General features: G+C 37.2%; 3 protein-coding genes across 3 annotated transcripts; all 3 read right to left on the bottom strand.

Annotated features, from left to right (window-relative positions):
• On the bottom strand, positions 1645-4058 carry LOC18792049 (uncharacterized protein At1g04910). Its single transcript, XM_007223963.2, has 7 exons — positions 3536-4058; positions 3374-3441; positions 3205-3293; positions 2935-3100; positions 2553-2842; positions 2222-2426; positions 1645-2139 (listed from the first exon to the last, which is right to left on the bottom strand). Exons 1-7 carry the CDS (start codon positions 3885-3887, stop codon positions 1729-1731), a joined length of 1581 nt encoding a protein of 526 aa, XP_007224025.1. The 5' UTR covers positions 3888-4058; the 3' UTR covers positions 1645-1728.
• On the bottom strand, positions 4744-9675 carry LOC18790764 (protease 2). The gene is made up of 11 exons (XM_020556019.1): positions 9149-9675; positions 8654-8823; positions 8281-8503; positions 8059-8203; positions 7751-7957; positions 7467-7601; positions 7190-7318; positions 6684-7093; positions 5939-6152; positions 5531-5724; positions 4744-5396 (listed from the first exon to the last, which is right to left on the bottom strand). Exons 1-11 carry the CDS (start codon positions 9607-9609, stop codon positions 5141-5143), a joined length of 2544 nt encoding a protein of 847 aa, XP_020411608.1. The 5' UTR covers positions 9610-9675; the 3' UTR covers positions 4744-5140.
• LOC18790883 lies at positions 10069-13139 on the bottom strand. The gene is made up of 6 exons (XM_007224293.2): positions 12641-13139; positions 12447-12553; positions 11962-12059; positions 11423-11628; positions 10634-10689; positions 10069-10418 (listed from the first exon to the last, which is right to left on the bottom strand). Exons 1-6 carry the CDS (start codon positions 13017-13019, stop codon positions 10386-10388), a joined length of 879 nt encoding a protein of 292 aa, XP_007224355.2. The 5' UTR covers positions 13020-13139; the 3' UTR covers positions 10069-10385.

Raw genomic sequence — 15412 nt, 5'->3', positions numbered from 1 at the left:
TCTTGAGAAAGAGAAATTCATTCATAAAACCACTAACGTACAAAGAGCGACATGATAATTCAAGTCACTTTGGACTATTAAAATAAAAGAATAAGTCAAAAACAAAACCTAACACAAAGACCTCCGATGAGAACCCCAACTAGAGACCAACACAGTAGACCTACATAAGAGGACCGTAGAAACCCCAAATAGTAAACCCACAGGAGAAGACCGCAGAACATCCCAATTGTCAAAAGGACCCTTTTATGAGCAAAATCATAGTCCTTTGACACCCATACAAACTGTAAGTCATACCATAGCAGAAACCAAGAGAGAGCACAGATGATGAACACATAAATAACAGTAAAAAGACCAATGAGAAGCACTCCACTTCAACTCAGAACCTGACAAAGAAAATCTCTTATGACCAAGTATAGTTCTTCGGTTGACGCAGAGTAAAGAAGAGCACCACATCCCAACAACTACCACCAGCGTCGCTGCTGTCACCGCCGTTAATACAGAGACAAAAGATCAACCATCAGGTATCACAACTCTCCCAAGGAGAGACACAATCCAGAGTCACTACTGTCGCCGCCGCCGAGACAAAGACAACACCAGTCTCCTGGAACACTGCAAAGACAACCAAACAAAACAAACAGACAAACAGACCTAGATCCAGACAGATCTAGAATATCTGGGGAGGGGAAGGGGAGGAGAAGAAGGGACAAGAGGAAGGAAAATATGGGAGAAAAAGAAAGGGAGATAAGGAGAAGAAGGGGAATATGGGCGAAGAGGAGGAGGGTAGTGACCACCTCCCCTCCTTAGCTTCCTCGCGATTGGTTGTCAGCAAGGAAAAAAGGGATCAGAGTGCGGCTAGGGTTTTCTTATAAAAAAAATTAATTAAAATTAAAAAATAGGTTCATTTATAAAAAAAATTTATTTTCATAAAACAAACAATAAAAAGATGATCAAATTATTTCTCATAAAACAAGTCACAGGTGCTTTATTTAGAGAAAAAAGGTACATTATTTAGAGAAAAAAAATAGGTACATTATTTAGAGAAAAAATAGGTTCATTTTTAAAAAAAGTTTTTCAAAAAACAAACAATAAATAGATTATCAAATTATTTTTCAACATAATTAGAATATACACTATTATTCATAAAACTATAATAAAATAGATTACTAGTCGTATAATTTATAATCTGAAAAATAAATAAATTATACTTTAAATTATATTAGGTAACTTGCTTAGTTGGATCCTAGTCATCGGGTATTATTTGAAAATTTGGGTATTTTAAATAGAAAAATAAAGGGAAGGATTGTAGGTGATTTAAAATGAATTTTATGGGTCTAAGCTCAATTTACTATAAAATTTAATCCAAGGGATTTAAAGTTGACACATCATCCTTAAAACAAAAACTTAATTTCCTCATAATTAAAAATGAAGAATGCAAAACTTCATAAATTTCCAAGAAAACTTTGCTCAAATCTTCACTTAATTGTGCTTTGCATGAATCTCTTACAATTTGATTCCCCTGCATTCAGAATTTTGCAGTAAAATATAGTACTTGTAAAAGTACATTTGAATACCCCGCCCCTCAAAGTATCCCCTGAATTAATCCCAACTTACCCCCATGAAATTAAAAGTTTTTTTTTTTTTTTGTTTTTTTTTTTGGGGTCTGAATGAAATTGAAAGGTAAAGAAATTTTTTTTATCACAACACAAAATATTACATTGAGAAATATTACTAGTCTTCTTGTTTCATATCTTCATCGTTAACAAGTGGCAAACACTCCTGAGGGTTTGAATGGAAGTAATCTTCTTCTTTGGGTTTTCCTGGAACCTCCAATCTTGTAGTAGGGTTTCCCATGCGGTCGGCATGAGCAGCCTTCACTCTAACTGAGAATTGGTTCCAGCTCAGAGTTCCATTGTTGTACTGGTCTATCAGATCAACCAGAACCCTTCTGTCTAGAAGAATGGTTTTCTTGTACCCCAAGTATCTTCTGTGCCCTTCCACTACTTTTGCCATGTTGCCTCCATATGTTGGCACAAAAATGTCACTTTCTATCGACACATAATAATCCAATGCTGCCATTTGGTTTGAATGGTTTTGGAAGGGCACAAGATCTGATGCTTCCACCAATGTCTCCTTTTTCACCTGTTTAGTTAGAAACCAAGTTTTCATTACCAAAATTACATATGAATTGAAATGAATTAGCAATAAAATGAAGTTTAATTACCAAGTTTGGGAAAGCTTCTTTCAGAGGTGCCATTCTCCTCTCAGCCCTGTATATGTCTCCAGCAGCAATATAGACTTGGATATTAGGATCAATGTCAAGTGCCCTCAACGCTAATGCAGTTTCTTCAGGGGTTAAAGGGCACAATCCTGCTTTCCTTTTCTTCTCTGAATCTATTTCCTTCTCTTTCCACCAGGGGTATGCATATCTTCCATATATAAAAAGAATTTACTTAATCGATGGTTCATATTGACAATCTAACAACGTAACATGCCAAACTGCATGACAAGAGGAATTTTTAAGATGATGTACAGTATGTATATTAATCAGTTACCTCATTTTGGTGGTCTCTTCAATCTCTTCTTCATTGCAACCTTCAGTGCATCCAGAGAATGCTACCATGTCCATTTCATATCTGAGATGAAGGACCAAGAAAGGGCCTCTTTCCCTGAGAATCCGAACAATTTTCTTGCCCAGCTCCTCAATTGGAGGAGCAAATCTCAGAGCTTGGTAATTTGCTCGGCACCGGAGCTTTTGAACCTCTTCAGGAATCCCATTATTGGCAAGCCTAGCATCAGTTTTAGTGAAGTGCACAATTTCGTATTTTTTCATGCGAGGAATGATCTGTGTAGTTAAGTAGGCATGTAACACAATTAATATTTAAACAGAGAGAGGGAAGGAGAGGGATAGAGAGAGAGAGAGAGAGAGAGAGCAACCGTGTTATAGTAGTATGTCATGTTAGACCAACTAATGGGGGGCATGGAATAAAGGGATTCTAATTCCACTTTTTTCTTCTGCTCAGGAGGCAATTCTTTCAATATCCGAACCTCATCTCTCAATGATGCAATGAAATAATCCACATCAAATATGTCTTCAAATTGACTGCCATATATAATTAATTAATTGGTTAGATCAAATTAATTAATTGTATATATATTATATATAATTAAGATGAAGCTGCAGCTATAGCTTAGCTATAGCCTCACCTGTGGTCGTTCCAGAAGGAGGTATTATCCAATTCAGGAACTATAAGCGTGACATTCATATATCTTGCAATAGCTACCATGTCACATATCTGCATATGTAGCAATGGTAACAAAGATTAAATTAATTCATGGTCAAATTTAATTTATAAAGACCAAATTAATTACTTACACCAGATCGCATCTGATTTAGTCCTCCATTGGATGAAACCATCAAATATCCATTGTTCTCATAAATCCCTAAAAAATAATCACAAACAAAAAGGTTTCATTTTCACAGAAAATAATAATATGGTGGAGCATATGCATGCCATGCATGAGAAGGCTACCATACTTTGTGGTGGAAAAGAGCTTTTAGATATCCATGGCAGCAAGTTCTCTCCCAATGCCTTGAGCTGCATTGCTATAGCCCACAGTAGCAGCACGGTTGTGGCTCGTGCCGCCCACAATTTCAGCCGTGCCAGTTGTGTCCTAGAAATCACCAAACCCTTTAGCTTCTCGTTTTTTATGCTCCAATTTATAAAAGTCTTCAACTTTTCAGCTTTGATCCCTCCAGCAATCAAACCCTTCAACATTTCAGCTTTGATGGCTCCGGTGTACCTCAAGTACCTGATCTTACTGTTTAACGGCTTCTCCTTCTTCACCTCCCCGAATTCGTGGTCCTTCGGGTCATCCTTTTTATCCATTTCCTGAAAACTTTGATATAGTGGATATACAAGTATATGATAATTAGTTTAGGATATAGATATAGTATTGTTGTATATGTCACAAAAGAACATATATATGTTTCTGAATGTACTTTAAATCAGAAGAACAGATGCAATGTTGGGTTTGGCTCAAAGTTCAACTTAGGACAATGTAGGTTTAGGAGTGAGTGAGCTGCAAGAGTAAGACGTAACACTTTTAAAGAAGGAAATTAGAGGGTTATGATTTATTGAGGAATTAATTTGACATTTTCATTCATTCATTCATTCTTTCTATTTTCCTGTTATTTTGCTTGAGGCATAAATGAAAAAACAGGGACCTTGCAATATAACCATTAATATTGCTCAACAAAAAACAGGGGAAATTGCAACCATCAATAGTTATGTGCCCAAATTTATGATTGAAAACAAATAGTAACACAGGTAATAAGGTGGTGTCAATTTCATTGTTACGTTTGTGCAATCAAAGTTTTTCAATCTTGAACATTTGGACCAACACCTCCTTTCCAGTAGATTGTATTTTACATGCAATTTGGTCATCTTTACACATTCAAAACGTGTAATATCAGACTCTCTAGGGATTCAACATTTGAGAGAGACATAGCACAATCGTTATGGGTCCCTTTTGACAATAATTTCAACCTGAAGAAAAATGCATCTTTATATATGTGTGGTCCATGAACCAATCAGATAATAATAATAATTCTATAAATCAATTTGCAATCAAATAATAATTCCAAAAATCCGTTTTGCTTTGAATACCTCTTGCATTTATTTATTTCATTTATAACAAGAAAAAACTAAATCATCAATCGATTTATCAATTAATATAAAATTAGCAGGTGTAAAATCATCCATGAAGACCTACCTATAGGCTATATTTAAGCAGTCTAAACTTAAAGTGCATTCTTGTGTTAGTACAGAAATTGTTCACTGATCCTTAGCCAATACTAAATCAAACAACACTTCCAAAATATGATTTCATGGCTCTGCTTGGATGTGCAAATCAGATGCCACCTTGGTCCTGCAGCACTGGTCAAGAAGAAAATGGGGATGCCTTAACTCAGAAAAGCTTATCAATCTAGCTTCAGTCCTTTACTGCAGATACGAAGGAAGTGGATCTCCTAGCAACTTCATTGTAACTATGAGGGAAAAACTCATACATATTGCACACAGAGGGAAGATGCTCTCGTTTGTTTGAACTTACTCAAAGCCTCAGCAAAATACTGGAAACTTCACTCTTCACCAGGGCCTTCAGTTTCTTTTGTGACCACAGTGCATTGCATGTCTTGTTTTTCAGTCTTCAGCATCCCCATAGCTTTGATTAGAAACGCATAATCATAAGCAGCTACCTCACACTGACGATACCGTCCACCTTCGCCAAAATGCCCTCCAGCCATATTTGTCTTCAGAATGACTGAACTAGAACAACCAGGACATGTACCATCTCGAACTTTGGCCACCCATTTGGCAGCTTCCCAAAACCCAACCCTGAGAAATGGATATTAATTTATAAAATGCAACCACCGTAAGTATATGGGAATGTGTGTGTGTGTGTGTGCGCGCGTGTGTGTGGATTTATTTATGCAAGTAGCTAGTATACAGAAAGCACAAGATGAACTTACCTTGAGTCATGAAGAGACGCTGTAACAAGCATTGAAGGGTAACAACTGCCTTGAGAAATGTTATCATAAGGTGAATAACTGAAGATATGCTCAAATGCGGACCGTATTTGAGGATTTCCAAATTCTTCATAATCCAGAATGGTGAGAGGCAAACTCGGATCCATTAAAGTGTTGCATATATCAAGAAATGGAACCTGAAAAAAAATATCACCAAAACATCAGTACCAACAATGTAACAATCTGACACAAAAATTGATTCAAATTAGCAACGGCAGATACAATGCATTTCTTCTCTACCATAAAAGAAAATAAATATTGCTGAAGGGCTGATGGCGGGGAGTCCAACTTCATTGACCCAGAGTACTACTAATGATAAAGACGGTAAATGCTTTGCTTTAAAACACTAACCTTCAAAATAGCAGCACTAAAGAGGTCTGGGTACATATTGATAGTTGCCCCGACAAGAAGACCTCCAGCACTATGTCCAATAGCACCAAGCCGATCTTTATGTACATAGCCCTCTTTAATCAGGTAGTTTGCACATGATACAAAATCATAGACTGAATTCAATTTATACGACCCACTGCCAGATTTATGCCATGAAGAATCTCCACCACCACCCCTGTCCATACAACGACGTCAAATTATTTAACCCCCAAAAAGAAAAAATGACAAGCAACAACAGCACATTTTTTTTCAGCTAAGAAAGTACAATCACACGGGATTTAGGCTAGAGCATACAAATTTTAGAATACATCACAGATTGAACTTATTCTAGGCTAGAGCATAATGATATGCTTGAGTTTTAAAAACACAACTGATATTAAAGTATTGAAGCAGATGAACTAAGATATTGGAGAGACTTTGAAATAACTAAAATCAAAATTACATGATATCATGTAAGATGAGAAAGTTGCACATACACAGGTTCAAATTGAGCCCAAAAAAAAAACAGAGATAGTCATTTTTTAAAAAGAAAAAGTTACATCCAACTTTAGCTCCACCCCACTTCCCCTCCCCTGACAAAAGAAAACAAAAGCAACTTGAAGGCTGAAACACACCATCACATTAATGGTTTAATTCAATGCATCAATTTAGCTTTGTTGTTTCAATTGATCTTTCATTAAAAGGGGATAAAAAAAATAATAATAACCTCACATCAGCAAATGCCACAACCCATCCCCGATCAAGTAAACTCATGTGCTCTGCACACCAGCTTTCATATAAAACCTCCCCATATGCTCCATAGCCTTGTAGAAGGCCAGGCGACTGATCCTTACGCCAGGTTGTATGAGAGTACAAAATGGTCAAAGGAACTCTAACACCATCATGGGAAATAACTTCCCTCCTCTCACAACAATATGTATCAGAATAGTCCTTCCATCTCTGCCATTCACTTATCTGCACATCTTCTTCCTTCTCATATTGTGTGTCAAAAGTTTGATTCGTATCTAGCTGATTAGTTGGTGGGCATGTTCTATCACAAAAATGTATCACTTCCTCTTGCTGCACAATTGAGAATCTCCTGCTTGACATGTCGTAGTCAACAACTACATCCGGCATCTGCAAATTTCCAAAGAATGGACAAAGAATCATACAGGCAGGAAAGTCAAATGCAGGGTTTAAAGTAATAAAACGCTCATAATCAAACTTATGTACCACAGGAGACGAAAGCACCGCACGGTATACTGATTTCTGGAAATCATGGTTCGAACCTGAAACAACAGTACATGAATTTTGGGGCATAGGGAAAAACCATGCATTAAGATCTTCAGGCTCCAAAAGGTGCTGCCAATCAAGCCAATAAACGTAGCAAATTAAGGAGAAATGTATTTGTATGTAGAAGAGATAAAAGCAGCAACATTATGTGCATTATACTTTTTGTATGTTATCCATAACCAAAAATGTAACGAAGCACAGAGAGAGAGATCAATACCTTACAATCAACATCGATAGGCAAATCAATGGAACAAAACATAGAAGAACCCTTCTTACTGAGAGAAAGGACCAGATGTCCATCAAACATATCCATATCTTGTATGCTAAAATCTTTACTTGGAAGGAAGATATTCTAAAACGAAAAAAGTTGTCACTATGAGAAATGGGACATGAAAATACAAGAGAGATTCCATAGTGAAGAACTTAAAGTATAGTTAACATCACAAACTAGAGAACACCATACGTCCATATTTAAGATTCATGAATAAGAACAGAGTTTACCTGCCAATTAGATGATAATAGATCTTGAAGACGGCAGCTAGCTAGGTAATAACCTTCACCAGACCACTTTTTACTTTCACTCAAAGGAGCATTTGTAAGAACATAAAATAATTCGTGGTGATGTTCCAGAAAAAACTGTACACCAGAAACACGCTTCCAAACTTTCTGCAAACCATCTAATGGGTTGGCAGCATCTATCAAATAAACCTGTGTGAGTTAAGCCACAAAATTAGCCTCGCTAAAGGAGAATGTTTTCAAAGTAAATACTCCATAAATAAATTTAAAAAATTAAATAGTAAAATTCCTTCCTCAGATGAAGTCCTTGAGTTTGAATTGACAGTAATAAACTTGCCATCTTTTGTGCTTGCTATATCCACACAGAAGCTGGGATTACTTTCTGTAAATATATTGATATTTTCAATATCATCAGATCCTAGTTTTGAGCAGCACACTCTGCCAAAAAGACAAAAAGGTGAGATAATACTATCATCTCAAGAAAAGAATGGATACGTAACAGAGGTGAAGTATGCCTGTAAGGTCGTTGAGTCTCATCTGATAGTGTATAGAATAGAGTTCTCCCATCTTGGGCCCATGCCAAGCTAACAACACCATCAACTCGTACATTGGGGATAATACATCCACTTCTTAGGTCCTTAATTTGAAGCATGAACCGTTCATTACCCTTAGTATCTAGTGTGTAAGCTAGATAAAGGTGGTCTGGTGAAATTCGACACGTACCAACATGCACATAACCTGCAATTAAGGTATATAAATTCAGTAAATCACTGATGTAATGAAAATATACCAGGTTAAAAACAAAAGAAAATGTGCATATAAACCAAATACAGCGTATAACTCAATAAATATTGACAACGAAGGTAAGAAAGTAAGAAAGAAGCTTTCCATATTGCTCTGCGATTTCATTCCAGTCAAGCAAAATTTCCTCCCTTCCAATTCCAAATTCTCCTTTTGCATAACGGAGAAAAGTCTTAACCCAATTAAGTTTTTCAACTTCTAGTCTTCTATAAAGAACTGGGTATTCCTTCCCCTCTGGAATGTATTGGTAATACAACCTGTTCGAGTTTAACAAACGATATTATTGACAAGTTATTTTCATGTTTTAAATATATATTATTCAACAAAATAGAAGCACAACCAAAAACTTTCATTGGCACATTCGCAAAGTTGTTAGTTATACACTTCCACTTCCTCCCCCAACATTTTCCTTTGCTAATGTATTAATGTGTATTCTTTTTAATAAAGTTGCAGCCTTTTCTTATTATAGCACAATGCAACTTTCAAAATTATTTTCTTAAAAGGAAAATTCACATACTATAGAGTAAGAAGGCAGGCAAATTTTCCAAGAATAAGAAATAGGTAGGTGGGAAAAGAACAAACCAGGGTCCCCAGCGCTCAGGAGGAGTGGAAATCTTGGTGGGCATCCGACGTGTCATCTCAGAGAAAAGAGTGCGTTGCAGGTTGCCAGTGTCAGCCATGAAAGCTTCAGAATATGCGTTTTCTTTGTTAAGATACTCAGAGAGATCAGGGTCGTTGGTGTTGGACATCCAGTGGTAGGGGTCTTGCCACGATCTCCCATGAACTGAGACTGTGAAGGGGACTTTCTTTGGGACTGGCGGAGGAGAGGCTGGCGGGGGTGGTGGTGAGAAGGGGTGGCCTCTGCAGTGTGTAGAGAAGAGGGAGGAAGATATGTTGGGGAATAAGCAAAAAGATAGAGACAAAGAGGACCTTTTGATTGAGCATTTGGGTTTAAGGACGACAGAGAGAAGAGCCATGAAACCTCCAGGTCCAAGCGAAGAGACTGAAACCGGAGGGAGTTTTATATGTAAATGACCCAACATAGCTCAACTTTTCTTTTTCCTTTTATTTTTTTTAAAGATAAAATTATTTACAGTGTGTTTGGATGAAAAAATTTAAAAGTACAAAGAATTTCATAAATGACGGAAATTAATGTTCTATAATTTGTAAAGTTTCTTGTTTGAGTGATGAATTTAAAACACAAAATTTAACCTTTATTTGTAAAGTTTTCTGTTTTTAAAACTCAGTCTCTCTTGGAATTTTAGAAATGACGATTTTTAAATAGAATTTAAAGTTAAAATTTATGATCTCAATCTCTAAATTCCATGTTTTTTCCCTCACGAAATTTCTAAAAACTTCTAGAGATTGGACAAAAAATAATAACTTCCGGAGATATTTCACAATTCATTTACTGAAACTTCTACAAATCATTGCAAGAAGCTTGTAGGTCAAGGGGTTTAAAACATCTTGCACTTGAAGTCCTATGTTCAGATAGAAGCGAATTTATGGACCATGTAAAAAGAAGCATATTTAACATAATCTGGTCATCTGTTCTGTACAGGAAAAGCAATAAGGTAGACCCCGTTCGGAGACAAACAGGCATCAGTATCCGTCACTGTCTAGGGAAAATATAACAAACGAATGGACTTTAAATGGCATCTCTCACTTCGAGTTTTGCAAAGTAATCAACTCTACAACTAAAAAAAATTTAAAATTTTGAGATAACGGAAAACTGCCCGACATCCTTTCCTTCTTCATATGGCATCTATTTGTTACAGTCTTCCAGAAGCCTGGTCGATATTTTCTTCTGTAGCAGTTGTCATTTCTTCGCATGCTTCTCATCTTCAACATCCTGCAAGTTTCCATTAAAATTGAACAAGTTATTCGCACGGTACTTTATTTACGGCACAAATGTTCCCGGCAAGCAGTTTCAAACAAGTTGGTAAAACTGAGGTGGAAGGTTAATGTAAAGGCTGACAGAAAAATACATGAAAGATACGCCATAGAATTGGAAATTTACAAAGAAAAAATGTTGCATAGTTGAGTCATGGGTTAAATGAAGTTTACCGAATTTTCAATCTTGTCAAAATCATCATCAAAGCTACCATCGCCATCAGCATCATCTGAAAGTACAAAATTGTCAACAAACCAGGGTAAAGTGCACAAAAAGGAAAACCTAGAGAAAGAGCAGATTGTCACAGAGTAGTTCAAGGAAAACTAGAAAGGAAATGTGGAAAGGAAAAGCGCACAAAAAGGAAAACCTAGAGAAAGAGCAGATTGTCGCAGAGTAGTTCACACTAGAAAGGAAATGTGGAAAGGTATGACTCTTAAAGACTAGTAAGGATTTGTCCACAACACAGCTTATACACAGATTCACTAGGTAAGGATAGACCTTTGATCAAAGAAAACAAACAATAAATAACCTGCTCATGAGAATAACACCAGTTTACTGTATTGACATGAAATTTGAAACATGTCCATCAGTTTTTCATTAAGTATTTCAATCTGTCAGGTCCTCAATTAATTAACATATTTCTATTACACACTGGATTATACAATTGCTAGTTACCATGCCACCTGCTTGTGCCTTCAAAATGTGCTTATGTAAGATACAAGGGACTCTAACCTCATCCAACCTTTCTTTTGGCCATTCAATACCAGCTCAAGGATTTCAGTTTCTTAATTGGATGGAAGACGAAAATTCAATGGAACTGTGAATTTTGTGGAATAAGTTGAATGGTATATGGTGGGAATTTATACACAGCATGTCGTGCAAATTTATACACATGCTACACTATGAAAGAACTTGAATGGTATTTGAACTTGGCCAGAAGTGAAAGAGTATAGGAACTAAACCTGGACCCCCATCACTATCTTCAAGATCACCCAAGAGGAAACTATCCAAGTCCTGCTCAGCTGATGATGACTTGGAAGCTAACTTCTTCTTTTCTGATCCTTCTGCTTGGTCAGTCCCTCCAACTACAGGTGTTGGCTTCACAGTATCATCTTTTAATTGCTCTGTTTCCTTGACCTTCATCTCCTCCATGTATTGCTTCTCATATCTGATCATAAGTTCATAGTCATATAAGCAAAAGGCTAACAATTGAGACACCCACTAAAGAGTGTCTAGATCTATTCTTTGTGCTTCCTCTTTTCACTAAGTGTTGATAACCATCTTTAAATCTTTCATGAACTATACGGTCACAAGACATGCGTATCTCTTGTACTAAAACAAGATTGCTACTCTTGTTTAGTAGTATTGATCACTTATATCAGCCAAAACACACATATATTCACATAAGATTTTCATTAATATAATTGCACATTGGCATTAACTTAAGCTTGATTCAACCGCCAATTTAAGCAATGGTTAACTGAAATGAATTGCTACTTACGGAGCTACATGACTGCTCACAAGGGTAAAATATATCTTCCAAAATCTTCTTTCTTTCATAACACGTGGGCATAATTCATATCTCAACCTCGAAATTTCCTGCAAGAAAGTAATCAGTAATAACTAGAACACATTAGTACATCGTGCTTTGATTTGGGTGCACAAAGGAAAGAATTTCTGCACCAGCAAAAATCAGGCACTAAACTTTAAGATACTCAATTCCAAATAACATAACCATCGATGCTCAATCAGCATTTATGCAGAGATGTAAAACACTTCAACTACTTGATTCACAAAAGAAACTAAAAAAAATCAACAAGTACAGAAAGATATCAATACAATATTACAACACGTTTCTTCAACATCTTGTACGACATATCCGCAAATCAAATTTCGAAATACACCTCACATGTATTGCATTGAGCTTAAACACTGCCCGTATTGCGTTGAATCAAAATTGAAACTGGTAGAGAAACACGAACTGACCTTAACAGTAGTGAGAACGAAAGTTGCATGCTTCTCTTGCCACTCCGTCAGATCTTTCCTCACATTCGAGGCCGTAGTCGGCACCTCGGAGACTTCCTCCGCTGCATCTGAAACAACTCGAACAACGCACATTTGCTCATTTCAAGTAATTGAGCTACATCAAAAAAAACAAATGAGCTGAAATTAGCAAATACCTTGGATCGGAAAATGCTTGAAGGTATCGGAAGTGAGTCCCTTGACGAAGTCTCTGAGATCGTCGGTGATTCCGAACTTCTTGAGTTCAGACGGGGACGGCGGCTCAACGGCAGAGGCAGAGGCGGAATTGACGATCGAGAGCGAGGATAGCTGAGGGGGGATGATCTCCGAGACGGAGAGGGACTTGATCTGATCGGCTTGCTTAAGCGCCGCCGTTTTGATCTCGTCGGCTTTCTTCGACGCCTCCGCCGCGAACTCGCGGGATCGCTTGGCGGTTTCGGAGACTAGGTCGGTGATTTTGGCGGAGTTGGTTAGGGTTTGAGATTTCTTGGCCGCTTCTTCAGCGAAACTCTTCGCTCGCTTCCATAAATCTTCCATTGTTAGTCGGTTTTTTGATCGTTGCTTTCGGATTGGATTATTTCTCTGGTTTGTCCCAGTCTTACTTAGCTACTCTGTTTCTCAAGATTTAGCGGAGATGGTGCACCGTGCACCCCACGACGTCGTATTGTTTGCATTTATCTTTGAAAGCGCGCTGCCCACGCTAGCTATTAAACGGCTGTCGTTAATTACCATATGGACCCGTCGTTTTCTTACTTTAATTCTTTTCTCCTTTTTCTGTGAATATGAAATCATTTAAGAAAATCTGTTGTAAAATGATGAGAGTGGAACCACATAATGGAAGGAAATTCCCTTGCACCTTACTTCTCTGATTATTGGGCTAAGCTTTGCCTATAAGGGGTCGTTTGGTACGGTGGACTGTTATGAACTGGATTAAATCCTCAGACTATCTCGGATTAGCTCGGGTTGGCCTAAGCTGGATTAAGTACTGACCTACGTTTGGTGTTGGGTCGGACTAAGAAGCTGGATTGTAAAAATAGTGAAGACCTATGTTTGGAGTTGTGTCGGACTAAAAATAATTATTTTAATATTTAATTTTAATTAATAAAATTCTAATATTTAATTTTAATTAAGGCTTTTTTTACCTAAAAATAAATAAAAAGAAAACAAATAAGTAAGTATGTGGTGGTTTATTATCTTATCTCTGGTCAAACAAACAATTAAACCACGCACTTCAAACTATATTATCTTTTTCTTTTTTTCTTCTTCTTTTCTTTCTTCCTCTTCTCCCCATTGACTTTTCTTCTTCTTCCTTATCTCTGGCCCGTTTCTTTCTTCCTCCTTTCTTATTCCTTCCAAAGCCTCTTTTTTTTTTTTTTTCTTTCTTCCTTTCCAAGCCGTTCCTTCTATTTCTTTTTTTCTTTCTATTCTTTCCTCTCTTTTCTTCTTCCTTCATTCCTTTTCACTCTCTCTTCATGCTGCACCCCAACTTTTAAGAGAGTCATATCCACTTCTGGATATGTGGTGGCTGCAAACACTCACCCCTCTCTCTTTCTGGTTCCACTAATTAATGGTTGTGGTGGTTTAATTAGGTGATGATGGTTGTTGAACTGAGTATGTGGTGGCTGTTTATGGGTGGTGATGATGCTTTGTTTGACTGATTGGGTGGTGATGATGGTTCGATTGGGTCTCTGGCGACTGGCTATGGGTTTGATGGTGGTGGTCTGACAGAGATGGCCAAGAGAGATAGTTCTGGGTTTTGCGGGTGGCTGTGGTGGCGAAGAGAGATGGGTCTGTGTGTGGCTTGCGAGTGGTGGTCATGAGGGAGAACAAATTCGGGGGAGAAGAGGGAGAGCTGGGCATTGCCAGAGTCTGTCGATTGGGTCTGTGGTGGTGGTGTTTTGATTCAAGACGTAAGGAAATCCAGCCGGACTCGTGTGTTCAAAATAGCGATGGTGCTATTTTGCGAACTGCATTTGGGGCTCACTGAATTAGACATGCGAGTCCGGTTATTTTTTCACTGTTGGACTATGCAGTCTCATTTAAGTTAATCCCCTTTCTTACCAAACATGGGTTTTAAGTGTTATTTAACACAATCCAGTCCAGTGAGGCATAGTGAGGCCTACCAAACATGCCCTAAATGGGTTCACAATCCCTTTTGTAATATAAGATTGAATAAGATTTGAGTTATAAGAATTGATCCTATATTTTATCTGTCTCTAAATTCTCTCCACAATCTCTTTAATTTTTATAACAAAATCAAAATTATATATGTTTTTTCATTTTTTTTCAATACTGAACGCGCATATAAAATAGGCTTATTTATGTACATGCCCCATGTGCTTTCAAAGTTGTCTCAGATTACCACATATGCTTTGAAACGTCTCAAAATACCCCCTACACTTTTAAAAATTATCTCACGTTACTTGTTCCGTCAGTATTAAGAGACTTTCCGTTCTGTGGTGTGAGCCCCACTTCTTTTAAATCGCTTAACAATGGAGAGTATGGGTTATTCAATTTCAGAAAAGGGGAAATTGGGACAAGAGGGCTAGGGGAAATTTGGTTTTCAATTCACCCCATCATTGAACAGAGTAGATTGACGCATTTTATTCTAGGCTTAAGTGTCAAAATGGTCCCTGTGTTTTAGCACAATGGCCAATTTAATCCCTGTGTTTTTAATTTGGCCAATTCGATCCTTGTGTTTATGATCATTAGCCAATTTAGTCCATCCAGTTAAAATAGTCGTTAAATATGAACATGATTGGTTTTTTTTTTTTTGAAAACGTATAAAGCTTTTTTAAATTAAAAAAAGTTGAATTGATTTAAAAATATTAAAACTTCAATTAAACTAACATAACATTAGGGAAAAAAAAACTTGAAAAAATGAAGGAGGCGTAGTCCGGGAGGGGAAGGGCTGCTTAATGAGTGGAGTA

The sequence above is a fragment of the Prunus persica genome, chromosome G1, assembly GCF_000346465.2.
Source record: "Prunus persica cultivar Lovell chromosome G1, Prunus_persica_NCBIv2, whole genome shotgun sequence".
Taxonomy (NCBI): Eukaryota; Viridiplantae; Streptophyta; class Magnoliopsida; order Rosales; family Rosaceae; genus Prunus; species Prunus persica.
This window is presented reverse-complemented; position numbering and strand designations above follow the sequence as displayed.

What these genes read in the sequence shown, in the direction of transcription:
- LOC18792049 (XM_007223963.2), bottom strand. Translation starts at nt 3,887, where the DNA reads ATGGATAAAAAGGATGACCCGAAGGACCACGAATTCGGGGAGGTGAAG. An exon ending in TAAATCAGATGCGATCTGGT is followed by an intron (nt 3,294 to 3,373) that starts GTAAGTAATTAA and finishes CTACATATGCAG; the next exon opens with ATATGTGACATGGTAGCTAT. An exon ending in AAGAAGCTTTCCCAAACTTG is followed by an intron (nt 2,140 to 2,221) that starts GTAATTAAACTT and finishes CTAACTAAACAG; the next exon opens with GTGAAAAAGGAGACATTGGT.
- LOC18790764 (XM_020556019.1), bottom strand. Translation starts at nt 9,609, where the DNA reads ATGTTGGGTCATTTACATATAAAACTCCCTCCGGTTTCAGTCTCTTCG. An exon ending in CTATCGATGTTGATTGTAAG is followed by an intron (nt 7,319 to 7,466) that starts GTATTGATCTCT and finishes CTTGATTGGCAG; the next exon opens with CACCTTTTGGAGCCTGAAGA. An exon ending in CGGTGCTTTCGTCTCCTGTG is followed by an intron (nt 7,094 to 7,189) that starts GTACATAAGTTT and finishes GGAAATTTGCAG; the next exon opens with ATGCCGGATGTAGTTGTTGA.
- LOC18790883 (XM_007224293.2), bottom strand. Translation starts at nt 13,019, where the DNA reads ATGGAAGATTTATGGAAGCGAGCGAAGAGTTTCGCTGAAGAAGCGGCC. An exon ending in TCGTTCTCACTACTGTTAAG is followed by an intron (nt 12,060 to 12,446) that starts GTCAGTTCGTGT and finishes ACTTTCTTGCAG; the next exon opens with GAAATTTCGAGGTTGAGATA. An exon ending in TTGACAAGATTGAAAATTCG is followed by an intron (nt 10,419 to 10,633) that starts GTAAACTTCATT and finishes GGAAACTTGCAG; the next exon opens with GATGTTGAAGATGAGAAGCA.